The 27,264-nt window shown below is 35.8% G+C and overlaps 1 protein-coding gene and 1 long non-coding RNA gene across 3 annotated transcripts in view; one reads left to right on the forward strand and one right to left on the reverse strand.

The window, feature by feature from the left end:
• The window catches only part of ARHGAP15 (Rho GTPase activating protein 15), a 601,639-nt gene that overhangs the window by 458,423 nt on the left and 115,952 nt on the right, over positions 1-27,264 (reverse strand). Inside the window, exon 6 of the mRNA XM_025856481.2 lies at positions 20,469-20,558. Within this exon, the coding sequence (XP_025712266.1) occupies positions 20,469-20,558 (90 nt within the window). The remainder of the gene's footprint in view (positions 1-20,468; positions 20,559-27,264) is intronic.
• Positions 1,354-9,060, forward strand: LOC141371115 (uncharacterized). Of its 2 annotated transcripts, none has more exons than XR_012375780.1 (3): positions 1,354-1,491; positions 7,250-7,355; positions 8,935-9,060. It is a non-coding gene; the product is annotated as an uncharacterized lncRNA (long non-coding RNA). The 2 variants fall into 2 exon arrangements; XR_012375779.1 differs by lacking the exon at positions 1,354-1,491 and adding an exon at positions 6,593-6,732.

The raw sequence follows: 27,264 nt of genomic DNA on the forward strand, positions 1-27,264 counted from the left end.
ATGAGACAAAGAGAGAAATTTTGACATAAAAGTGATACATATGAAAAATAGAGAGGAAGTAGCAATTTCACAGAAAGGTAGATGTACTGAAGATGAAAAAAGACAACTTGACGGGATCATAAGTCACGTGAAATTAATAAAAAGTAATTTTGAGCTCAAACTCTTTTGAATGTGCATTAAAGTAGTTTGACTCTGACTAGCAGAGTAGTGGAAAAATCAATAAGATTTTTTTTTTATTTCTAGAATAAAGATAAAAACAGGGCGGTAAAACGGGTTACTTACAAAGAACAAAATCAGACTGTTTTCCTACTGTACTAACAACCTGAAGACAATAGAGCAATAGTAAGATAATTTTGAAAAAGTAAAGCTAACGAAGAGATTTGATCTTCCCCCAGTAACTATAGTAAATTATGTGGTTACAATAGTGAACACAGTAATATTGAGTGCAATGTCAAAGAAATTGAATTGGTATCTGAAATACACTTATTAATAAAAGAAGATAATATATGATAAAAGATAAACATCATAAAACCATAGAGAAGGATGCACTAGTCACAAAAAGGCATTATTGCATGTTTGACTAGATGGGTCACTCCACACTCCACACCAGAATAAATTATGAATGAATTAAATAGCATCAATGGATCAAATAGCTAAATGTCTAAAAATATCAAAATCCTTTCAAAAATAAGCAATACAGATGAAAAGTAACTGACCTCAGGGTAGGTAAGGATTTTACTTTAAAGCATAAATGCAAAGGAAATCATATCCAAAGCAAAACAGAAATGTCTACACCAGGTTGAAATCTGGGTAGTAACATCTTGAGCAAAGTAAAAATCAAATAAAGTATTGTAGTTGGTAAAGGATATGTAACAGACAAAGATTAATATTTCCTTAGAGGAGTGCTTATAAATTATTAACAAAGTATTTGCACCTCATTGTGGAAAATTTCTTTAAGTTATTGATATTTGCATGTAATGGGATTTTGGTACACTTATCAATAGAACAGGTGGGTCTGTGGGACTGCCAGCCTGTATTCTGAATATACTCCCAACCACAGTGTCATTCACTGAGAATAATTTGGCTTGGGATATTTTCCTTTGGATCTTCTCAGTGTGCTCAGTGAAGTGGTAAAAATGATAACTATTTTCTAAATTGCTTGACTTTAAAAAAATCTTTTAACCAAATTCATAATGTATAGAAAATGACTTGGGATGCTTTTTTCAACTGGAAGGAGTATACTAATCAAATCAGAGTTTTTGATTCCTGGATTATATTGTTATTTATCTTCATAGAAAAATTGTCAAAATCTGATTGGGTGAATTGTAATTCATATTTTACCTTATTAATAAGGAAGGAGCAGATATTAATTCAAAGCTCAAGAATCTCAACCATCAGCAGTGAAGGAACACACAAAAATTAAACAAAATCGTGGAGATTGTGAAATTTAAGAACTGGATGAGCATGTTGACTGTAAGGATCATGACTTGGGTGAGACTCACTTCTTTCATATGTGATGACAATGACAGTTTTGATGGCAAAAAAGAAAAAAAAAAGTTCAGCCTCCTGTGCTTAATACTACTGAAATCCTTAAGATCCGTAAATCTATATCTTTATCTCTGCTGTCTCTGCATTTCAGAGCTTTTTATTCTCTCTTTAGGGATTTATTAATGGAAAAGTTTGAGAAGCAGTACTTTAATGAGTTTATAATGTCTTTGTAAAATAATAATACTGTGTTTATTAACTGTATGGGATGTTATACATCTACTAAGTACCGACCTTTCAAAGTAGTCATGATTCATTCATTCTTTTCTTTATGACAGACAAAATGCTGTAGGTATCTCCTATGCACAACTTCATGTGTTCGGAGATCAGTATACAACTGCAAAACCATTATCACAATCAACATCATAAAATCTCCATCACCTCAGAGATCAGTATACAATTGTAAAATAATTGTGTTACAATCAACATCATAAACTCCTCCATCACCTCCTATAATTTCTATATAAATTAGAAATAATAATATAATAATAATTCTATATAAATTAGAGCATGTGAACATAATGAACACATATTTGAAAATGTTAGCATAGGAATATTTCGCATGGGAAACATGTCCAACATAGTACTTTCTCTTGCTCAAAGAAGTCTACCAAACACGTAGCCTCCTAAATAAGAAAGCTTGTTTTATTTCCTGGAGAATCTAAGATGTTCTAAAATTTTTTTAACAATTCTTTGAAATGTATTTGCTTAGGAAAGGCAGCATGCAGCAGGGTCTTTCCTTTTCACCCCACCGGAGAATTTTCTTTCAATAAATATCAGAGTTGGTCCTGATTTAGTCTTTAAATGCCAATTTTTTCTACTTCACTCTTAAGCTAAATATTTGTTCCCTTCCTGGTATCTTCAACATTACTTGATGATAACATACCCATATTTTACCTTAACCAACTTGGCTGTCAAATGTACATTCACATAGATTTAACAACCATCTTGCTCATCTGAAAATATGAAAACCAAGCGTGCCATTCTATTGCTATTTTAGAGGTCATTTAATCTCATTTTTGAATCTAGATTGTGAGATATATGTATATACATATACACATAATATACATATATAGGTACACACACACACACACACACACACACACACACACACACTAAGAGTTTTTACCTGACTGGCATTACATTTGTTTAAAAGAAAAAAAAGAATACTGGTTTGTACAAGATGCAAAAAATCTTTTACTCCTTCTGTTCCAATTCACAGCCGTATACACATCTATTTGCCATTCTTTGCTAACACAGGACTCATTTTGTTTTTTCACATTCTTGGGAATTCCAATCAGTTTAATTGTTTGACAGAATTGTCCTGCCTTTCCTCTGAAGGTGTAGATTTTTCAAGTGCCAGCAACATATACTAGAATATTTCCCAGGAGTGGCAGCTAATTGCAACTTGGTTTACTGGGACTTTTGTTTGAGGGCCTTTTTGTTTGTTTGTTTTATACCAATATGCTCTACATTAGAAAAATAGGACTTAAAACTGATGCTTTCAAAGAAAAAAAACCCTACACTCTGTAAAATTACTTTGCCTTGATGGCTACATACATACAGTTGAATTGCAATCATTTTTCACTGACATTAGTTGGTACTTTTGCTAAATTAAAGTAGTTTTTACTTGTTGTAACAAATCTAGAACATTAAAAATGAGGTTTATGCCTCATGCTAAAAATATAGATGGCTTTTTTCCCAAAGAAAATGTGTTCTTTTTGCTACTGAACAATTTATATTAACAGCCCTCATTTCTTCTTCCATCCCATCTAATATTATCTCTTTAGTATAGACCCCAAAAGGGTATCACTCATACAACTGGATAGGAAAACAATCATAATTTCCCATGCTAAATATGTGTATTCCAGAAAATAATTGGTTTTTCAACAAAAGCGCTCTACGGTATATTTTCTTAGCAGATCATTTCCTGACAGTATAACAATATGGACACAACATGTATACACTTTGTACCTTAAAAGATGATATAGAAATTTCTATCACTAGAACACACACTTATTTGATGATGTAAGACATATATTAATTCACTATTGTAAAAAGGAATACACCTATTTCCAGTCAGTTACTAAACGCAAACATTTTCCAACCCTTACTTCAGTTTTGTCATCCTCAGAAAGCATTTCACCCTGAAATTTGACCTTTAGTTCTCATAAGTCATGCATCTGACTTGGGCTTAAATAATTATTGATGGAAATTTTCTAAGTTCTCAACACTTCTGAACTAATTTTAAAACAGATATGAGTTGGTATGCAGTTTGACATATGTTTTTTAATAACTTGAACTCTAGTTTCATACTCAACAGTGTTTATTAAAGGAGCTGAATGGTTCTTTTAAATGAGTCATTATGTTACCATCAATTACAAGTACACAATAAATTATGTTAAATGTGCTTTCATCTCTGGAATGGCTTGATGAAATTTTATTCCATTTAAATAACAAAAACAACCATTTATTTAGATTGAGCAGGTTGTATCAGGTGATTTGAGTATTTCGTTGTGCCAGGATTGTGGTAGGGTCTATTACTAGTTAACCGTGTATACCACACCTCTCCCTGCAGAGGCCCTGCATATGGGAGGGTTCTGCATCTGTGCTTTGTTGACTCTTGACTCCCTTAGTCCCAAGAAATGAAGACAGACCTGACATATGTTAAGTAGGAGATTTAAAGGCCAGCATGTAGTCTGCCATCTATTTCAGAGAGACGCTATTCCATCAACATAGAACTCAGAGTGAAGACAGTGTAGAGCCAAACAACAGAAGTTTGTTCCTAAACAGTAAATTACCCTATCTTGGCTAATAAAGGAAACATCAGTTTAATTTTGGTAAATCAAAACTCTGATGATATTTGGTCTTTTGTATCATTCCACTAAAATTTTCTTCATTAAATTATTGTATCTCTTTTATTAGTTTGGAAATGTGAGTGAATACTGAGCAAAGTTTATGGAAAAAATGAAGTATAAGGATTTTGTCCATACAGTGGAAACCTTATGTAATATAATACAGGTGGTCCCTCCAATGTCTCCCTACCTCTGATTCAGGTTGGATTCATTGAACTAGAAAATTATTACACTCTCAGAAATATTTCCCCTTTAATAAGTAAATTTAACAAATTCATATGCTAAGTGAGCAAAGTAAGTAATAAACATGAATTAGCAATCATAGATGTATAACATTTCCAAATAGTGTCTTTTGTAAAAGCCATCTAATTCCTTACAATGGCAACCACTGACCACTTTCAGTATGCCCTGTTCTGTGTTCCAGAAAAGTTAGCAGGATTCACCAATAGCAAGTAAGTGCATAATCCAAGTATTAGTTCCTTTCTTAGATCCTGTGTTTGAAAATATCTCAGCTACTTTCTCCAAAGACATTTTCATGATTTGATTTGTATTACACTGGAAAAAAATAATTTTGCTTGGCTTTAGAAGATAAAGTAACATGTGTTATCAAAATGGCATTTTATATGGGGTGGGAAAATTGATTTAAAACAAACTGTGAATAAAATAAAATAAAATAAAATAAACTGTGAAACAAGGGACATAATAGGAATAAATGGGAAATAGTTGAGTGTTATTTAATTTCTTAAACATAAATTAGACATTTTTGAAAACTGACTTTTTCCAAGATTCTGGAGTTCTACTCAATACTGTGAAAAAGTAATAACTGAACGCACAACTTCTAAAATAACTATGATAAAAGTATCATTTCATTTAAAACCTAGGCTTTGATGTAACTGAATAATTTTATCTCCTGATTTTCATCAGTTTCTGTTCCTGAATTTAACCTAACACAGATTTAGAAATAATAAACCTTATTAAAATTTTTAAATTTAATTAAATAATTCAAATAAAATTTTAATCCAAGACATCATCATATCATGCAGCTTTAATATGAATATACTATGCTTGTCTTTGGGTTTAATTATGTTAGAAAAAAACTCCAGAAAGAAATCAATAAATTAAACATATTAAACATTTTTGGAAGTAAACCTATTTGAAATAAACACGTTTTGGGAAGAAATAAAGAAACTAAAAATCATATTGATGAAGGCAGTTATGGGAATTGTATATTTGCCTTACACAAATAAACATCGTCTGAAAATTCTCAGGAATAATAACACTTTCGATGCGGACATCTTTCAAGATTAAAGAAATTGCTAGAATCTTTAATTCCAAAAGCCAAAGCAATGTGGTCTTTATGTTTTTCTTCACTAATGGTTTTTAACATGGAGGGTTATTTTCAACTTTTAAGAACAAATAAAAAATTATCATTTGCAATGAAAATATGACAAGGATCATTTTCTTAGGTCATTTGCGAGCTTTTCCATCAGCAGCACAGAAATCAAATTTCTTTTCTTTCTCCCAGAAAGTCTTGAAGTGCCAAAACGTTTTGGTTATATTTAGATTTCCCCATTGTAGCTCTATCTGCTCTTAGGTCTTACAGCTCAATTTTTAGGTTAGAACCTCTATGGTTGCTGGCCTAGCAATGACCTGTGACAACCCTGGATCCTGTTGGTCCAGACTATTTTAAAAACTAGTATAGACATAAAAACCCTCTAATTTTTAAGAAGCCAAGAAAGATACTATCTTGAAGACTCTGAACATGCTGTTCCATGAGCATTTGCTGTCATTTTTTTCCCTTGTAACTTTTGAAGCCAAATTATGTTTCCTCCACCTAATGTTGCAAAAACTTTGGGTGAAAGCCCAAAGTGCTTCTAAGACTCTGGTATGGTTCTGTGTAACCTGGCATCTTTCCTGGAACTTAACTTTGTTAGGCATCTATTTCTATAAACAAACTGTGTAATAGAAAAGACACATGACCAGATGAAATGCCACTACCTACATTTGCTCTACAACCTTGTAAGGAGCCAGGGCTTGGTCATTAATAATTAGACACTGACACCATGAACTGTGGTTCCATAACCTTTTAAAAAGCCTTTTATGCAGGTTGAAACTGGCTTTCAAATCTGTCATCATTTATCATGAAAATCAAGCTATTGAATTTTATTTGTAGACATATTACTTGTATCAATCAGCTATTGCTCTGTAACAAAGTAGGTCAAAATTTAATGGCTTACAACAAGTATTGATTTGCTTAGAATCAGGAATCTGGGTTATACTTGAATATTCTCATATAGTAATGCAACCAGAAGTCCTGGACCTACATTACCAGGTAAGTCAGTACATTGGGCAATAGGCCTGTTTCTGGATGCCTTTCGTACACCAGGGTGGTTATCCATAACTTATCAGTGCCTGTGGCAAGTCCAGGCTATGGTGCAAACTTCTTGACTCAGGTCTTTATGACAGAAAATTCAATGAAGAATTAGAGTATCATGTTGCTATGGAGTTTGTGTCAGGGTCCAATACAAGCTTCCCAGCAAATGTTTCTGGGTTCTGAAGGCTTTACCTCCTATAGTAAATAAATCATCACCATTGTTAAGTAGCTCCTGGCCTATTATTGGGTCAGAATAGAGACTGAGTACCTTATCATAGTACATCAAGTGACTACATAACTTCAGCTTCCCATGATGAGATGGGGAATGCCAAATCCACAGAAATGTAATTTTGGGAAGCAACCCATGGATGGAAATGCTGTATTCAGAATTTGGTCCAAGTGGGTCCAGAGTGCCTAAGTAACTTACCTGAACATATGGCTGAAACTTTTATTTTATCTATCACTGTTTTACCAGGGCCTCTCTCTGCGATTCCACCTATGGCCTCATGGGGGGTTCTTTAAAGCCAGCTGATGAAAGATGAAAAGCTGAAGCCTGATTCATGGATGGCTCAAATATGCTGGTGAGCACCAAAAAATGAACTGTAGGTACACCAAGGGCCCACTCTGGGGTTACCCTCTAGGACAATGGGGAAGAGAAATCCTCAGGAAGGGATAGAAGCAATAAAGTTGAGTTATAGGGAGTAGTGTAGCCTGAAGTAAGGATATAGACTGATTTCTAGAAAGTGGAGAATGCTTTTGCTGGTCAGTCAGAGGCCTAGAATCAGATGATCTGGAAGACTAGAGACAAGGAAGTCTGGCAAATGTCAGTAGACTCACGGGAGTAAACACAGAGCATGTAGATCTTTGTATTTCATCTTAATGTCGTAATGTCTACCAGAGTAAGTCAGTGTACCAGATGATTTAATCAGTCAAAGTTTCCTCCAGCCTCTGTCTTTAGCCACTCAGAACTTGCAAAATGGGCTCATGAATGGAGTGGCCATGGTGGCAGGGATGGAAACTATGCACACATCCAAACAGAATGCCTCCCTTTCACCAATGCTGATGTAACTCCTACCACTGCTGACTGCTCAGTCTTCTAGCAACAGAGGCAGGCCCTGAGCCCTTCAAGCAGACCAACCAGGTACACCTAATGGCAAATTGACTGTAACAGACCCTTTCCATCCTTGGGGGAACAGTGATTCATCCTCACTGGAATTGACATCAGCTCTGGATACGGGTTTGCCTTCTCTGCCTATGATGCCTCTGCCTGCCCCACCATTCCATAGTTTTAAGAATGCCCAACTTTGCAACAGAGGACCATTCACAACATTGTCTCAAACCAGGGAAGTGAAGCGAGTACAATGCTGGACACATGATCCTGGGATCCACTGGTTTTAGTGAATAACACATTAATAGATGTAATCAACCTAATAAAATAATAGAATTACTTGGGGAAAAGACCTTGTTTGATTGGGTTGCTATATTCCAAGTGCAGTATATACACTGATCAATATCTGAAACATGTCACAGTGTCCCCAGTAGCCAGAATACATAGATCCAAGGACCAAGAGGTAGAAGTAGGAGTTGCTCCTGTTAGTAACCCATTTGTAGCATCTATGCTTCTAGGTTTTTCAACTTCAGCTGGATTAAAAATTCTTGTTCTTGGGATGGGAAATAGATTTGTTTCTAGCACAGATTAGTAATGGTATCTCTGAACTTAAAGCTATAGCCACTCCTTGGTGACAGTGGATACTAAAGATGTTGGCCAGCAGGAAAACCAAATAGCTACTCTACTCAGGGATAATTGGCCCTAATTATAATGAAGAGGTCAGGCAGCTTCTGCACAATGGGATCAGGAGAAATGATTCAGGAACTCAGGAGATTCACTGATTTGTATCTAGGTGCTTCCAGGCCTAGAGAAAGCAGTGAACTTTCAAGTGCAGTGAACAGAGACTGGCAATGTCAAAAAATTAAGAATTCAGGGCTGTCAGATATGAAGGTCTGATTTACCTCATGAGGCAAACACAACTTACAGGCCTGACTGATACTGAGAAAAATTTAGAATGAGTGGTGGAGAGGGTGGATGATGAATATCAAATATGGCCTCAGACACTGATGGAATAGAAGAATGTAGTTTTTCCACTAAAACTTCTTTATCAGTTTTCTTGTAGAGATGGAGCCCAGCCACCATCTTGAAGACTCTACAATGGACAAGACTTAACCAGAGGTACAAGTCAATTTGAGTATTCCAAGGAGGACTGAATCAAATACTTCTTGTGTCCTGCCTTACATCCTCTTGCCTTTACTGTGACTCCAGCTGCAGCAGGTGTAAACAGTTCTGTGTGGGTTTCAAATCCCTTTGTGTCGACTGTATCTTGGCTCAAGATTTATCTTGCACTTTCTGCCATGGATATTCAGAGTCTATGGACCTTCTCATCTCAGAGGCAACCATAACCAAAGAGGTGAGAAGCTGATGGACAAATGCTTTGTCCTGTCAATCCTTGGGTGGAAAATTCTGACAAGCATCCAGCCACTCTATGAGCAACTCAATAAAGGCCCTGCATTGTCTTTTCTCCTTTCTCCATTTCACTCTTGCCAGTACTGAATTCTTGGCTTTCTGGGATTACCTCCTAAATAAACTAGTTGCAACACAATCCCCAGTCTCAAACTTTGCTATGACAGGGAACCCAGCCTAGTCAGAAAGCATATATGGCAAAACTATTTTCTTAAAAAGAATTCAAAACTAGCTTCCTCTGAAAGGAAAGGATCACCCCTCCACTGAGATGCAGCTGTCACTGTCATAAAATCTAGCATAAACAAATACACCATCAAATGCCCTGCTATAAAACATAACATCTAGCAATTACATACTAAAGGATTTAAGGTGACATCATTCATTACAGTATATGAATGATCCTCCTGACTAAATGGGAATTTAGTGTTAAGTAGCTGTAAAAGCTGCCAAAAAGCAAATGTTATTGAAACAAACATTAGAAACTTATGACTACAACCTGGGGCATCCTGACCAAAGCTACTATCTCTCTTATGGAGCCATTAGAAACCACCATAGGGTTGTATCCAAGTCGATTAGGAGAACAATTTACTAGAAATTTTATACTTATAGATGAAAGGGGCAGGGGCATAATCATTATTGATTTCACTTTCTTTGTCAGGTGTTATTGTTGTTGGTGTTTTCTTATATCCTCTCCCTAAATAGAGACAGAGTAAGGGTGAGGAATTGAGCAATCTTCCCAGGAAAGATGAGCAATGTTCTTTCATGAGTCAAATGAAATGTTGTGAGGAAGGAAACATTTTAAGTGGCAAAAGAAGCTAGTAACAAGGGTAATACCAAGTATGCATTCACAGTGAAAATCTTAACTGAGAAACTTAAAATAAAACCCACAGTCTAACGTTTAAAAATAGGCATTTACAAGCTTTCTTGCACAGGGTAATATTTATTCAATATTATAATTCTCTAAATTTAGTGCAATGGCTCTTTGTTATCTGACTTTTACTGAATCATAAGGGGATTAATGATATAGGCAAATATCCACTAGAAACTGAGTATTAACTATCAGATATCATCCTTGAATATCCGGGATTAAACTTCAACTCTCCTCTTGGGGCACTTTTAACTCATTATCTCCTATACTCTTCAGAGACCTGTGATCTGTATAAATATCCACTTTAAGGATGAGGATTTTCACTATGTATAAGGAGACATCCCACAGTTATTAGAAACTTAAAATATATACTAAAAATGTAAAGGTAAACTTACTGCTTCTAATTAAGAATGAGTTAATGCACTGAAGCTTGAGAAACAGTGAAATTTCTTAAATTACATTTTAACTATTTTGTTTCCGGTAAAACACACACTTCAGCTGAAAAATATTTGCCATTTAATTTGTAAATCCCTGAAGAAAGACGAAATCATAAGTCTCCTAAGTCATTAAAAGTTAATCAGATTTCTTTAATATAACAATTGAATGACTGGGAAGAAATCTGGAGTTTTATGAAATCCTACAGATTTTTCTCTTTCGACATTGTAAATTATGTTATTTCTGAAATCAAACTCAGTGAGTGGTAACAAAAAAATGCGTGCTGGGATCCTGATAAGGAATTTATAGCGTCTCATGTATATTCTTATTTAAGCAATACAGTATATCTTTAGATTCAATAAATCTTCCTAATATTTGACTACATATTTATTTGCTAACAGATATGAGTGTCTATAAAATTAATCAGTCAATAACAGCCAAGAGTAAACTCCTTAGATAAGCCATATACCAATATACTTTTATGTTCAGGACAAAAGATACACAAGTGAGCCATTGCTTCCCCTGAATCCTTCGTTCTGTGACAGAGAGAAAGGACTGCCATCAGGTGAATGACATTTAGGGCCAGGGGATTTCACGTCTATATTTTACCACATAAAGACAGCCCTCCTTCGAATACCTAGCCAGAGCCCCCAGCCAAAATCAAACCAGTGAAGTCAGTGCTGAAACACCAACTAGCCACCAGATGGCAGCAATGTTTTTATGAATAATGCAGCATTCTGTGCAGTCCATCTAAGATTTCCTATGTTAATAATAGAACAATCCTTACTTTAGTAAAAGGACAGATTTGTTCATAATGAAGCCAGCCATTTTTTTTCATGTCACTGGTTATATTTTGTGGGGTCTATTTGCTTTCTTGTATTTGGGTACCCCAAAATATTTATTTTCTTACACTTTAAACACCAAAGTGCTGTTGAATTTCATTTTGATATTGTGGTAGAAAATGCCTGTGGCTTGAAACAAATATTTTCCTTTCTGATGGACAAATAACATCTGTGGTTGTAAATGTTCCAGTGTAGCTGTCAAAAGAGAAGGGTTTCACATAATTTCCTGCCACCCTCATTGGTACATCCTACACATCAAAAGAGTATGTTCATAACCTCCCTTTCTACGAATTGATTTCAAATCTACCACAGATCTCAAATATCAGAAGCTTGTCTTCTACTTGATGATGGGTGTTTGAATTTTGAAAAATGAAGCTTTGCTTAAATGCAAGCTGAAAAAAGAAACACAAAAACCATCAAGTCTCAGGCAACCCCCCATATCAGTGCCTCTTTTCCCTTTTGGAGCCAATTGCAGTAATTAGTTAATTTTGCCACTAAAGTTTTTGGTTTGCACATGTTCACCAAGGAACTCAGGCTGGTAGAATTTCCCCAGTGCTGGAAATAAAATGTTAGGCAAATTGGTGGGACTAAAGCCAAGAATCTAATAGTGCTCTTCTAAAACAGAAACCATCTAAACCCTTGATGTGAATGTTCCTTTCTTGGTCATTATCTGATCTGTTATCTGAAAACAGTTCAAACAGCTCCCTTCCTGATTTCTCCTCAACATCAGGCATTTTATTTCATTGTTTCACTTAGGTCATCTCTCAACATCCTGTTTTGTTAAGATAAAATTTAGAGCAGCCTCCTCTTTTCTTCAAATAACAAGACTCCTTCACTCTTCTGCAGTGTTTTATATTTTTGCTTTTGAATATTTATTTTCTACCAAATTTTTAGTAACACATTTAACTCATATATTGAGAGATTCTATGCATAGATTCTACAAGTGGCCTCTCCAATTCTGTATGAGTGCTGGCATTTTCCTTTCATCTTAAACTTAGTGGGTTTCTCCCCCCCTTGTGTTCATTTCAAACCTTTGTTTATGGACGCTTGCTTTGTTATTTTCTTATACTCCTTTAAACATTGCTCTGAGGTTTGAGAGTTTTGCTCACCACTGCCCAGATTTTTCTCCTGCTCAGTGGCTTGTGGCATATAAACACTGTGAATATATATATATATTTTTTTTTCTCTTGCTTTCAGAAGCAGCCTCATTACCTTATGTTTCTAAAAACTGAATGGCATTGACTATTTATCTGCCAGTGATCCTGGGCTGTCCAAAAGCACTCAATTTTATTTTGCCTTGTGTCATCCTTATGGACAAGCTGTAAAATGTGATACCATTTACTGGCCCCATCTATTATGTACCAGCTTTAGGGATTAGGTCGTTCCTTTTTCTGGAAGAAGCCTGTTTGCCATTAAAAAAAAAAAAAATCATACTCAGCATGAAATAAACATGGCTGCTCTCTTTAAAAATATATAGTAAGTGTTTTGAAACAAACATGGAAAGGGGATCCAGTGGCTTGAATGTTGTCTTGCCAGTATCAATGTAATATCTTCTGGACTTTACAAGATGAAAGTCACAAATGGAGAACCATTGCACTTGGTGATTCTACTTGGATCTCATGAAATCCCCATCAGGCTGTGGTAGCTTTTGCTCAGGTGGGCATGCATGGCCTGAAGTTCCAGGTTTGATTTTGTGTAGCTCATTTAACCTCACTCTGCTTCTGTGGACATGAGGAACTATACTGTCAGCCCATGAGTGGCACAGTGACCATCACACCAGTCCTCAAGGAATAGAGTATGTTCCGTGAAAGGAGGTGGTTTACATCATGTCAGCAAATGAAGAACAGCGTGTTGCATTTAGCCTTGTGTCAAATTAAAATCCAAAATTTATTCCAAATGCACAGCTCTTATCTTTGAGCAGACAGAGCCGGCCATTCCAGGAGACAATGTGAAGTGAGCTAACCAGTGATCTAAGCTCATTAGGTCACATGCATCCATTCTTCCACCAAAATGTTAGAAGGATAAGAAACCAAGTTGACATTTTTCTTTTCTCTAAATCTTGATTTATTTTATTTTGGAATCTTAAAATCTTGGTTCCCTTGGCTAATTTGGTACTAAAATTTACTAACATGGCTATTGTCAATCTTTACTGTCATCCTGTTGCATTCTGCTTTGATAATAGTTCAAAAGGAAATGAATACACAAAGATTGCATCTGGCCCTTCAGTAGGAAGTGGAATAAAGTAGCTGTGCAAAATGTGTAAATACCCTCATAGACTACTAAGCTTCATGGGATCATCAGGAAAGATACACTTGCTATTGTTTCCTCTAATAGTATACTCAGTTTCTCAGTATCTTCATTCGATACTTGAGACTATTTTTTTTCCAGAGAACTTTAGTCCTAAAAAATTGAACCTTCAAAAGGACAGTGGTCCCCAAGTCACCTGGTCTGAAAAAATAGGCGTGTTCTTTACTTGAAGGGTGTATTCTCCATCCATCAACCTGTTTCTGTTTTTCCTTTCATCAGTCAGGCTACATGTTCCTTAGGTCTCACCTTGGATTCTTACAGTCAATTTTATTTCCTGCCCCCAGGCTCTTTGCTTTGCTGTAAATCTTAGACACCCTGACATTAATATTCTTAAATCAAAACCTCAGTTACAAAATTATATCACTCCATTCATCAAAATTCTTCTGTGCAATCCCACTGGCAAAAGTGAAGGCAAAATCATAAAAATAATCTTATCTCTTTCCCTTCAATAAGAAAATCACTATTGTCCCAATATTTCAGTGGGGGAATAAAGAGAGTTACCACTGTCTCTCTTTCATTTTTGAGCAGAGTTGCTGCACTTGTTTCTAGGTCCCCTTTTGCAAGTTGCTATCAATAACATGGTAGAGCCTTTCAGAGCAAGATGCCTGTCTCAAAGTATTTACTGGGAAAAGACAATAATTAATTAATTAAGACAATATAATTAATTATATTGATTAGACACTACATTACACTATTTTTATATAATAATAGAATATTCAAAATGATTTCTGTAAAGTTTGAGGACACACATTCTTAGTTACAAAATAAATAAAAATATTTTCACTCAGGGTATTAAATCTTAGTCGACTGGATAAGTTCACAAGGCAGTACAGAGGAGAGAAGAGGAACAGAAATCCTGAATTTTTTCACACACATATCGAGGTATCCAGATCCTTCCAAAATCCACATCTGGAATTTCCCTCAAAGCTTTGTGAGATGACAGGGTTAACAGATGAATAATAATACCTGGTTGCATTTATATTAAAATCAGCCTTTTGGAGTTGCCTTCAAATACGGATTGCCTCATTTTAATGTTAACACAGATGGGAGACAGGTGAGGGAAGGACTATTATCTCTTATTTCCTTGGTGTGAAAAACTCTTAAATTGGAGGAAGGAATCCTGCCCTTGGTTTTACCTACAGTTACAACTGACGTAGCCAAACTGGAACATGTGTCCCCAGACTCGCGTGCTCTCCCCACTGAACCTTCTGAATGATAGGTGAATATCTAATAGGTAGATAAAATGACTGGGGACAAGCTAGAAAGCAAAAACAACAAAAACAAAAACAAAAAAAAACCCAACTGTATTAGACATTAATGCCGCTCTTACTCTGGTTTATTTTTAATGCCATGCCTTTTAAGATACTGTGAGTAATTCTCTAAAGTGAAACCAGCTTTACTCGAAATCTAATGCATATATGAATGTGGAAGAATCATCCTTTTGCATTTAGTCTAACTACAAGCATTGAAAAATGAAAGAGAAAATTGGTAAAAGCTCAGATTTATTTTAAACCACCACTTTTAACAGAAGGAAATTGATAAAAGCAAAATACCGGTAGTTTTCCTTTAGGCTTAAAATAACATTTTCCGAGATGTTATTAAATTATCTTCGCATTAATAAACTTAAGGAGTACTTAAACATTTTAAACTAAGACATACTCAGATCAGGAAGAGCAATCAAATTATGTTTAAATGTAAAGCATATCCATGGAAAATATTACATGAATATGTTTAATATACATTATAGCCAGAAGACCCCCAACTGAAGAAAGATAATACAAGTAATGATAAATCTATTCTGAGATTCACTTTACTTTTAGGGACAGAACCTGTTCCCCTGAGATGTATTTAGATACTAAAAAAGGAATCTCAAATCCAGGAAATTCAGTCATGATTTTTGTCGAGGTTATAAATTGGTGCCAGGGAATGAAAACGGACTTTCATCGTGTTGAGTCATTTAACTGCCTTTTTCCCCCTGTCTTTCAAGCAGGTAAATGATATAGTTCTAATCAGCCATAATTCATTAATAGTAGAATTATCTTGTTTAAGGCACATAATCTATAAATGAGTCTGCTGCGTGTTCATGGGTAAATTTTTAAGTTTTATTTGAAAGGAAACTCAGGAACACTGAGGCCTACTCACTGTCTTGCTGTGAGAAACAGAAAACCTTTAGAGTATAAATGATTTCATTATCTTAGATAAATAATCCTCTACAGTCATATAGGTTGTAATGAAAAGGACCAAGGAAACAGATAGGATGTTTCTTATTCTTTACCCCTATTTACAAAAGTGAGTAGAGTGGACACTCAGGAATTCATCTTGGAGGACAGAGCCTATATTGTGGACACAATATCTTAAGATTTTTTTCTGACAGTGAATTCTTTTTTTTAGCTAACAGAATGCCAATCTAACCTTAACAGTAACAACTGAATGAGTTGAAAGGAGTCCAGTCCTCTGGTGTAGTAAGTACAAAGCAGTATGCCGTATAGTCTCTTTCTTGTTGTTCTCTGTGAGGAGAAAAGCTCACTTACACAAGAGTAAAGAATGTGCACGTGCTAAGCTAAACAGCCTGGACCATCTTCTATTTAAAAGGGGGTATCTCCTTGGATGTGGTCAATGTTTTTGACACAGAGCATCTTTGGACGTGATAGACACATCGTGAACTCCCTTCCCCTGACTTTCAAAAATATTAACTCGGAGAGAGCCTTTTGTTTGAAGGAAGGAAACCTGAGTGAAAAAGTTCCTTCCACTTGGAAACAGGAAGATATTAATGGTTAAAAAAAATTACTTATTGTTTTAAATCCCCTTGTAGCCATTTGCTCAGTTGAACTTCCCCCTGAAAAGCTTTGTAAGTGCAGCTGTATCCACGGCGAAAGAGAAGGGGACAGAGAACCCCGTGTGTCACAGCTACCGCCTGAAATACTGCCATCCTGTAACAGGGTTTTATTTAGTTATTACAACTATCTCTCTGTAAATGACAGTTAGGATTATTTAAGATTATGTTGTAATCCTTTTAATCCTCAGTGCTTTAAATTTCAGGCTAAACACCAAAGAGCAAACTAGCACTTAGCAGGAATGTTTAAAACGTGTGATTTGAACATAAATCTTTTTATTCACTCTTTCCCTGATGAAGACCTCGCTTTGCTCTTAAGTTAACTAAGAAAACTTGTACCAGAGTTCATTACAAATCACTCGGTTGCTAAATGCTTTCTCGAGCTACATCAAACTTGTGATGGTCCTTGACAATTATGCTAAATGCGGAATTAAATGAAGGTTAGCAGCAATGAACATTTACTGATATAACTTAGAATTTGCGTGACCTTTTGTAAGTACAACATGCCTTTCTGGGTTTGTGTGTACGCGTACGGAAATGGTCATTCTATTTCCTAAGGCAAGCTATTAGATGCAGGTACATACATGGACACACATACATTATATCACAATCATACATTTGAAACACATACTAGGATTTGTCTATACGTACTTTATTATAGAAGCTCCTAATGATTTAAAAAAAATAAACCATTTATTATTAAGAAGTACCAATTAGGCCAAAGAGTTTTCTGTTATAAAACAGGCAGGGTGCCTGGGTGGCTCAGTCGTTGAGCATCTGCCTTCGGCTCAAGTCATGATCCCAGGGTCCTGGGATCGAGTCCCACATCGGGCTCCCCGCTTCGCGGGAAGCCTGCTTCTCCCTCTCCCATTCCCCCTGCTTGTGTTCCTGCTCTTGCTATCTCTCTCTGTCAAATAAATAAAACCTTAAAAAAAAAAAAAACAGGCAGATGTTCTTGAACTCAGTCAGTGAGCATCATTCTGACTTACTGAGAGTTGTTGAATACCAAACCTTAAAACTTAATTAATATTGTCACTGTTATGTTACCACATACCAATCAAGTAAGATTGAATCTACATCAAGAGTTTAGTAAGGCTTTGACTATGAAGGAAATTTGGCTTTTAATACAAAAAGAAAATGAACACCTTAAATGTCCCAATGGCATATATAAATGAACGAGACAAATGAAATCCTTCCATTTTTGTGTGTCACAGATGTGTGCTTTTGAGTCTTCCAGGCGCATAATTTTTATTTGTTTTCCTATTCATGTTAAGTTCGGCTTCTCTACAGACATTGTAATTATGTGGCATATAATTGCTAATCCATCAACTTTTTAAAGACAGATTTCAAATTTTAAATTATTTCTAATTTTGCTCTTCTTTGATTTTTCTTGAACCAAAAATCTCAATAGTCATTTACTATCTGTAATCTATAATTCATAGACTGAGATTGAACACCAAGCCTAATTCAAACTTGGAATTTTAAAGCTATTTCTGATGTAGCACATCAGCTGAAGCTATGATGGTCTTTTTCAGTCAGGAAGAAACACTTCATTATTCTGTAGGTAATGAAACCCTTGTACACACACACACTCAAACACCCAACAATGCCTTAATACCATGTTTTTGAGACATAATCATGTTTATTCTGATCATTTGAGAGTTAGACCAGCTAATGTATCTAATCAAATATTGATGCAAGTCATCTAGATTTAGCTCTCTGGCAAATCCTTTCCTATGCTTTTTTGTTAACAGAACTATAAAAGCTATTTATATTGTTCCTCTCAAAGGGTTTACCCTTGTAGTCCGTATCTATGGAAACGTATTAGTAAATTTTACCTAAGTTCATGTGTTTGGGTAATGAAAAGATGTCAGCATGACAAGAAAATCACATGATTCACCCCAAAAAGAATGAAGTAGGAAATGAAATTGGAATCTTTCTTTAGCTTTGTTATTCACAGCATCCTTATAATCACTTCTTTCCTGTTTCTCTAAACTACAAGGATACAAGACAAAAAGAGTTAAGCTGGATATAAGAACACTGTGTCCCATAAACTACTTACGTACCTTACAAACAAAAGTAGCTGGCAAAGCTACTCCAAAAAGCTACCAAAAGTGAGAATAGTTTTTTTTTTAATATCTTTGGAAGTACCTATATTCAGAAATATAAAAAGCAAGGAAAAATTATAGCAGGAGGCAGTCAGTCATACAAGGAAAGATCAATCTCATATCATTAATATATATTATCATACATATCATCAATGCAGGTGGCTTAAATATAAATCGATGTATATTATGTTCAAAGCTATGTAAAATTATGCATAAATATTCTTCTTCCATATTGCAGTCCTATATACATTGTATATATTTCACCATCCTCATCTTTTATCTAACTTAACTTTTCAAAAGACTAACAGAGGGAACAGAAAAAGGCTACCTTAGACCAACTCCAAGAGTTTCTATTGTCCAAGAATTACGTGAATGTCAAATTTTAATGTCTTTATTTTATGACATGGGGACAAGGATGCTAAACTCATAATACATAATATAACAACCCCACTTAACTCACCCAACCTAGTTCAGAACTATTCATACTCATCATCCAGGTTATAATAAAAGCTAGGAATATGACCTCTAATTTTTTTTTTATTTATTGTAGAATAACAAAAAAGAGTAAGAAATTTGGAGGCAGGCTATGTCACTGATTTACAATTCCTCTCTTCAAAACAAAATTTATTTTTCTTTTCTTGATTCTGTAAATTCAGATTCTAATCACTTTTGGCTATATTTAGTCCTTTGATTTCTAGGAAAGTATGTTTAATTTTCTTTATTTTTTTCTTCTTTCTTTCTCTCTTTTGGTAAAAAGAAATAAATCTCCAGCATATAAAAAATGAATGCCTGAATAGAATAAAAGCAGGACCAGAAAAATAAGTTATTCTAGAAATGTTAACATGGGTCCGGTTTATTTGGTAGACCTGGATTAGCATCTGGGAAATGCAGAACTGGAGACCAGTTCTTTTCTCCCCAGGGAGAGCTCAGATAGGAAATGTCACCTATCTACACTTCTGTAAGACTCAATATATTAATTTTACTGATGCATTTAAGAATGGAATTGACCTTTTTTCAAGAGCCAAAATGGTCTTAGGAGGCATTTAATATAGTAATTATAATAATCTAGTTCCTGGCTACTAAATTATATAAATCCTAAAATATACCTAGAAAATTATTGGTTACTTTGGAAATATAAAAGTAAGTTAAATCTCACGTAAAGATAGAAAAAGATAAACCTCCATAATTTAAAGTTATTAATTGCCAAAGGGATCTTAGTAACATCATATATGAAATATTCAGTTTTCTCATTTCCTTTCTCTCAAGGATCTCATCTGGTTCTTTTCATTCAATGGAACATGATTGAAATTATTAATCATAGTTATTTTTTCCCAAAAATTAAATTATGCAATACAAAAATATCCAATTTCTATAGCTTTTCAGCTCTTTCCATCCCCCTAAGTTACACTGGTAAATGTAATGTAGGACTAGGGGCAGAAATGGAAATGAATGCAAAAAGTTTATATCTGAAAGTTCCACAATAAATCTATTTAAGTCAAACACTCTAGGTTTGAACCCCAAACAGCTATCAAATACAATGCACACTCAATGACTTTGAGTGTAGAATTAGTCAAGACACAACATATATTTCCTATTTAGATAGCAACCAGTAACCAAGGAAAAGCCACAAAACAAACTAAAATTCAACAAGGAGGCGAAATCAGTTTTTCACAGTGACCTTCGAACAACTAGTTCATGCACATGAAAACATCACAACAAGGAAGTATATGTTGAGAGCTCACATTTAGAAGAATAGGAATAAATTTAATATACGTAACATTCTTACCTGAAAGACATTCTTTCGGCTTGATTTTTCCTTGGCCCATTCAATATGTGCTCCACACAAATCCACACTTTCTGGTTTGTGCCCAGTTTTCTGTAAACAAAATTGAAATAAGAATAAAAAGCATACATCATTGGTGATGCATGTCAGGAAAAATAAAAGTTTATTGAGTTAGCAACTTTACATATTTATAGTATAAACCCTTTCTTTTTCTTTTTTTTTACTTTTTTTTTCAGTTTCAAAGAGCTATCTGCACCCTCATGATCATTGTGGCATTATTTACAATAGCCAAGACGTGGCAACAACCTAAGTGTCTGTTGACAGAAGAATGGATAAGGAAAATGACATGTAGATACAAATATATAGATATAAATATCGATCCACATGGAAAAATTATTCAGCCATAAAAAAGAAGGAAATCCTGCTATCTGTGACAATATGGATGAACCTTAAGGGTATTATGCTAAGTGAAGTCAGTCAAACAGAAGAAGACAAATACTGCATGATCTCACTTACATATGGAATCTAAAAAAGTCAAACTCCTAGAAACAGAGAGCGGTTACCAGGGGCTGGGGAAATAGGGAGATGTCGGTTAAAGGTACAAACTTTTAGGGGGTGCCTGGCTGGCTCAGTCAGTTAAGCACTCGACTTTTGGTTTCAGCTCAGGTTGTGATCACATGGTTGTGGGATCGAGCCCCAGGTCAGACTCCGCACTCAGCGTGGAGTCCGCTTGAGATTCTCTCTATCCTTCTGCCTCTGCCCTTCCTCCCGCTCGTGCTTTCTCTCTCTCTCAAAATAAATAAATTCTTTAAAAAAAGAAGGTACAGACTTTTAGTTAGAAGATGAATAAGTTCTTTGAATCAATTGCACAGCATGGTAACGATAGTTAATACTACTGTATAATTGAAAGTTGCTAGGAGAGTAGATTTTAAACATTCTCACCACACACACACACACACACACACACACAAAGGTAACTATGTGATGTAGTAGATGTGTAAACTAATATTAACATGGTAATCACTTCACAATATTTACATATATCACGTCATCACTCAGTACACCTTAAACTTACACAGTGTTGTCATTTATATCTCCATAAACTGGAAGAAAACCCCAAATTTAATAAATGTTTATTAGGTGCCAACTGTGCACCTTTTGGAAGTTCATTTTTCAGACTTTTAAGACAATACATGTGAGTATGTGTATATTTGTATTTAATGAATTTAATTTAGACCAGATAGATTATAGCATGGGCTTCCTTTTTGCATGAAACAATGTGGATGTTATTTAAAAACTTCAGTAATTCATAATAATTAATGGGGATATTATCTATATTTATTTCTTCATATTTTATTTTATTTTTTTAAAGATTTGTATTTATTTATTTGAGAGAGAGCACAAGCAGGGAGAGGGAAAAGCAGGCTACCTGATGAGCAGGGAGCCCTACACTGGGCTCAATCGCAGGATCCTGGGATCATGACCTGAGCCAAAGGCAGATGCTTAACTGACTGAGCCACCCAGGCACCCCAATTCTTCATATTTTAATTTTATTCAAGTGTATCATATTTATATAACTTTAAATTTCTATAACTCAGCACATTAAACAAAAGCTCACTTGTTTGGGAAATTTCTTTATTTTCAAGGAAGTAATGTCATATTTCAAAAACTCCAACTATTTTCAGATATTCTGAGCTACTCTAGTTTTCTCTATAAATTGAGTATTTTTCTCAAACAATTTTTCCATAGACTAGTTTAAACTTTTAGTATAAGAGGCATATAATATTTTAGACAATATTTTAACAGTATGAACTTTACTTTAAAACATGAAATTATGGGGGCTCCTGGTGGCTCAGTCAGTTAGGTGAACTGACTCTTGATTTTGGCTCAGGTCATGACCTTGGGGTCATGGGATTGAACACCACGTCGGGCTCCTCACTCGGTGGAGAGTCTATTGGGGATTCTCTCTCTCCCTCTGCCCCCCCCACTCCTGCCCTCTCTCTCAAATAAATAAATAAATCTTTTTAAAAAAAAAATAAAACATGAAATTATGGAAGAATGGCAAAGTTGCTATAAGAAATTTGTTCACAATTGTTGCCTCATAGCCAGTATGTCCAATTCTATCAGTTTAATAGAAATAGACTATTTCTTCAGAAAGGTCAGAAATATGGGGGATTTACAGTAAATTGTGAGGTTTGTGTTTTTTTTTTTTCCGCTTGGCAACTAAATAAAATTTTCTTGGGACGGGAAACATTGTATAAGCCAAGCATAACTTCCCTTCAGGATAAATTCAGCAGTCAGGACAGCCATGGAGAGCATATCTTTTCTCTGTTATCTGGTAGGAATCTCATGAGAAGTCAATCAAGATGAGGATGCCTTTTACAGATGCTTCAGCCAGTGAAATATTTTTATGGGTTCACTTGTACTCTGCCACCCAGGTGATGACTATTGTGGAAGACCTCAAAGCATGATAACGATGTTCATTGTCGAGTGATTTATGATGCAGAAAAATTAAAACAACCTGCTTCTTCTACAGTTAATTAGATTATGGGATACTTAGAATCAACAGAAATAATCATTAAGAGTATGTAACAAAAGAGATTATCTTTCCCATATAATGCAGGCTGTGGGAAAAAAAAAGATGGAATTATTTTATAGAAGAAGCACTTTTAATATGCCAAACACTTTTCTGTTTTACGACTATCAATTCACTTAATTTTTTCATAGGTAGGTACTATTATTATCACCCCGTTACAGGTAATGATATGCTAGAATATTTAGGTATACTTTCCCAAGGTAACACAGGTAGAAAAGGAGGAGCCCGGATTAAATGAGGGCAGTGTCACTCCAGAGTCTGCTCCTAACCACTGTGCAGTCCTTGAAAATTGAACATTCACTGCTCTCACGTTCATGTTTAACCATGTAACATTTTGGGAAAAGATATGACTTTCTTATTAGATCCTAGTGCAGAGATATTGGTCTTGTTTCTGTCCTTCTCTGTTTAACTCGATCTTCCCATTGGGTCTTTACACCACCTGTTTACCTGGAAAACCTCCCAATCTTCACGTGGTTGACTCCTTCTTACCCATCAGGTCCCGGATAAATGTCACCTTGTCAGAGGTCTTCTCTGACTGTCTTATATAAAAGAGAGCTGTCTTCCAGCTTACTCTCTATCTCACTACTTGTTTTAATTTCAATGCAGCCTTCTTCCTAACTGAAATTAACATTTATATTTTTATATGCTGTCTGTTTTTCTCCCACTAAAATTAAGCTCCCTGAGCTGGGGCCTGGTTTGCCTTTTCCTCCACTGTCTTTCCCAATGTATGGAACAGGGCCTGGCACAGAGTTGTTGTTCAATGAATATTTGCTGAATTCATAAATGAAGGAAAAATACCAAAATGCAACTAGCTTTTGTGCTTTGGAAGGGGGTTTGGGCATCTAAAAATTCCCCATGTTACAACAATTGCGATTTATATTTGGTTTAATTCTTAAGCTGTCTTTGCTTCGATATGGAAAAGTGAAAAACAGTTTAATGGACTCATGTGGATTGAACCCCGTATTTCACAGAATCATTCAATAGACATTAACTGCACACTTATTTTACATCAAGTGTTAGCCACTGTGTTGGGCACTGGGACTCCAGAGGTAAGGAAGATACTCACTCTTCCTTTCAGAATCCCATACCAGCCTCAGACTCTATATAATTTTCAATAGACTTTCTCTCTATGGGAAAAAGCAATCTAAGCTTTCCCAGAGTTCTCACCATCCAGCTCTGCCACACTCTTCTCATCAGCATCATACATTAAATCCCATGGCTTTGGTCCTGGCTTGGATTTTTCTCAATCTGAACTCTGCCCATCATTCAGTCACCTCCCATGACCCTGCCCTTGACTCATGCATTCTTTGTGAACCCATGGCTTCATCTCCTCTCCATTTCAGCAATCTTCATTCTGCTTTTCATCTAACAAATCCCATGTTCTGAGTTTTCATTACTTCTACCCTGTAATGTTGGCTTTTGATGTGATTGGAATCACCAGACCTTTTGTGTACCCCTCCAGGCCCTTCCTGGTTTCACTTCCTTCCATGAACAGGCCTATGTCCCCAACTCAGCAGCCACTTCAATATTCCCCCATCTCTCACTCTCTTGCTCTCCCCCATGTGATGATCCACTCCACACTTTCATCCACTTTTCCTTCTTCTACCATTTTCCTCATATCCCCTAATTCTGGAGAAATAACTTTTGACTACTCAGAGTAGTAACATTACAAATAATGGCCACTTTCTTCAGCTGGGTTTTTAACTCTGCTTAGGGGGAAAAAAACAAAAAACAAAAAAAACCCTGTGATAAGGACACTTAACATATCCATGAAATCATTACCAAGACCAATGTCATCAACACTTAGCAAACTTTTTTGTGTGTTTCTAGTCGCTTTCCATTCTTCCTCATAACACCTCTCTCCCAAGCTTCACCCCTTTCCAGTAGCCCATCAAATGGCGTTCTCCTAATTTGCAGAGATCATATAGCCCTTGAGCTAGAACTTTCGCCACTCTTTCCACTTTCATAGTCCGTGTAATCAAAATGAACAACCATAAACTTTAATAAATCCCTATAGGTTGTGCCCTCTGAAAGCTTTATATCAATTTCTCATTTATTCCTTACAACAGTCTTGTGCGGTTGCTACCACTGCCTACAACATACAATGTGGAGAAACTCAAGCAGGGAGTGGTTAAGTGCCGTACATAAGTTCACGCACTTAATATGTGCCTGAGCTGAGCTAGGAATTCACTGTCCTCTGACTCCAAGTCCCAAGCTCTTGATCACAACACAATACATGACCTCCTCTCCATACCTAGCCTTTCCTCCTACTAGGTCACATGATGAGAATTAACATTTTCTATCTCTTCCTTGTAAGTGTCATCATTTCCCATATTCTGTTCTGGCTCCTGGACATTTGGATCTGCGTCTGTGATTCTGGTCCACCTGTCTAATGAACTCCCATGCCTGGCATGACAGTGGCATCTATGAACATCAAAATCTCCTGGCCTGTTGTTGCCAGACAGTGCATGATCCACTCACAAAGCATGTCCTTTTCTGTCTCAGAGGAAGAGATGCTCCTTCTTCAGCCCAAGGCTTTTCCTCTCTGGTTCCTAATTCTATCTAATCCTCTTCCTCATTTTCTGAGTTGTCCCTTTTCTCCTACATTTTCAACCTCCCTCTCTCAGATAGATAACATCCTTTAGCCCACAGCCACACTCAGGTCACTCCTGTTCAAAAAAATCTATAAGTTTATGCAAGCATCAACCCCACAATCTTGCTTGTTCTCAATCTCACCTATTTCTTTTCCATGATTGCCAGGATTCTTGAGTTTTCTACAGTCATATTCTCTTCTTGCTCATGTTTCATTCTCTTCTCAAGCCACTGCAGGCTTTTACTCTCTTCCTTAACTAATCTGAAATGGTTTTTTATGTCATTTTATTTTTATTTTTTTAATTAACATATTATGTATTGTGTGTTTCAGGGGTACAGGTCTGTGATTCTTCAGTCTTACACAATTCACACCACTCACCACAGCACGTACCCTCCCCAGTGTTAATCATGAAGGTCAACAAAAACAATCTGATGCCTTCTCCCCCATCATCCTTTTATTTGAACTCTGGACTGTTAGATTCTGCTCCTTTTCCTTAAAGGTCTCTGCCCTTCAGCTATGGAGACATTTTCTCTCTAAATTTTTATTTCACATTTTATACTCTCCCTTCTCTGTTTCTTTACTGACTTCTCTTCCTCTTCCCACTTCTTAAGTGTTGGTAATCCCTGGCTTACTGTTCTAGGCCATCATTATTTCTTATAGTTTATATGCTTCCTATGGATTTGGTCTTGCTTCTGGTCTGATCCATCACTTGGGACATATTGACTCCTCAATTTTTCCTCTGGCCCCCAGCTCCCACTTATGTACCAGAACTGTGTTTTCTAACTACCATTAGGCTGTAGCACAGACACCTCTGTGAAATCATCTTCTTCTCAGACTTGCCTTCTTTTCTCTATTGCTTGTCTTGTTTAATTATCCCCTATCCACTTCATCTTCTTCATTTTCTTAATTCTTCCCTTTCCTTTACCACTTAAAGCAAACAGTAGCCTGAATAGTCTGAAACAGAGCCTGAATTCCAGAATGAGCCCCATCTTCTTCATTTCATGAACACAGCCTCATTCAAGCTCTTATTTTCTCTCATCTGAATTCTCTCACTGTTTCCTCTGGGTCCACAAAAAACCATTTCATTTCATTCTCTACATTTTGACTTTTTTCCTTAAAACCCAAATCTTACCATATTTCTTCTGGAAAACTCATTATCTACAGGATAATGCACAAATCTCTCAGTAGGATATACAGGCTCTTTTACATCGTTTCCCAACCATCCTTCTGAGTTCCCTTTATCCCTCCTTCTTCTACAACCAACCATGCTAAATTCATGGCAGTTCCAATATGCACCGTGATTTCACAACTTTATACGTTGGATGCACCCTTTTCATCTGGAACACATTTATTTTTCTTTGACCCTCTTTCATTCATTTTGATGATGTAACTCCAAAATAATCTCCATAAGGTGTTCTTTTAGCTCTGCTGGCCCAGTCTCCTCTTCCCACCATCTCCCCTATTCTAAAATCCATTTTGTTACCATTCTTTTGGTTATCCAATAGAGAATTAGAGTGGAAAATTTCCAGATTCCTTACAAAATAAATAATACTTCTCAGGATAACAGTTTACAAAATGAGAACATTTACAAAATGTAATTTAATAGTTTA

Source organism: Callorhinus ursinus, unplaced genomic scaffold, assembly GCF_003265705.2.
Source record: "Callorhinus ursinus isolate GAN/ISIS: 27379988/994484 unplaced genomic scaffold, GSC_fseal_2.0 scaffold2, whole genome shotgun sequence".
Lineage (NCBI taxonomy): Eukaryota > Metazoa > Chordata > Mammalia > Carnivora > Otariidae > Callorhinus > Callorhinus ursinus.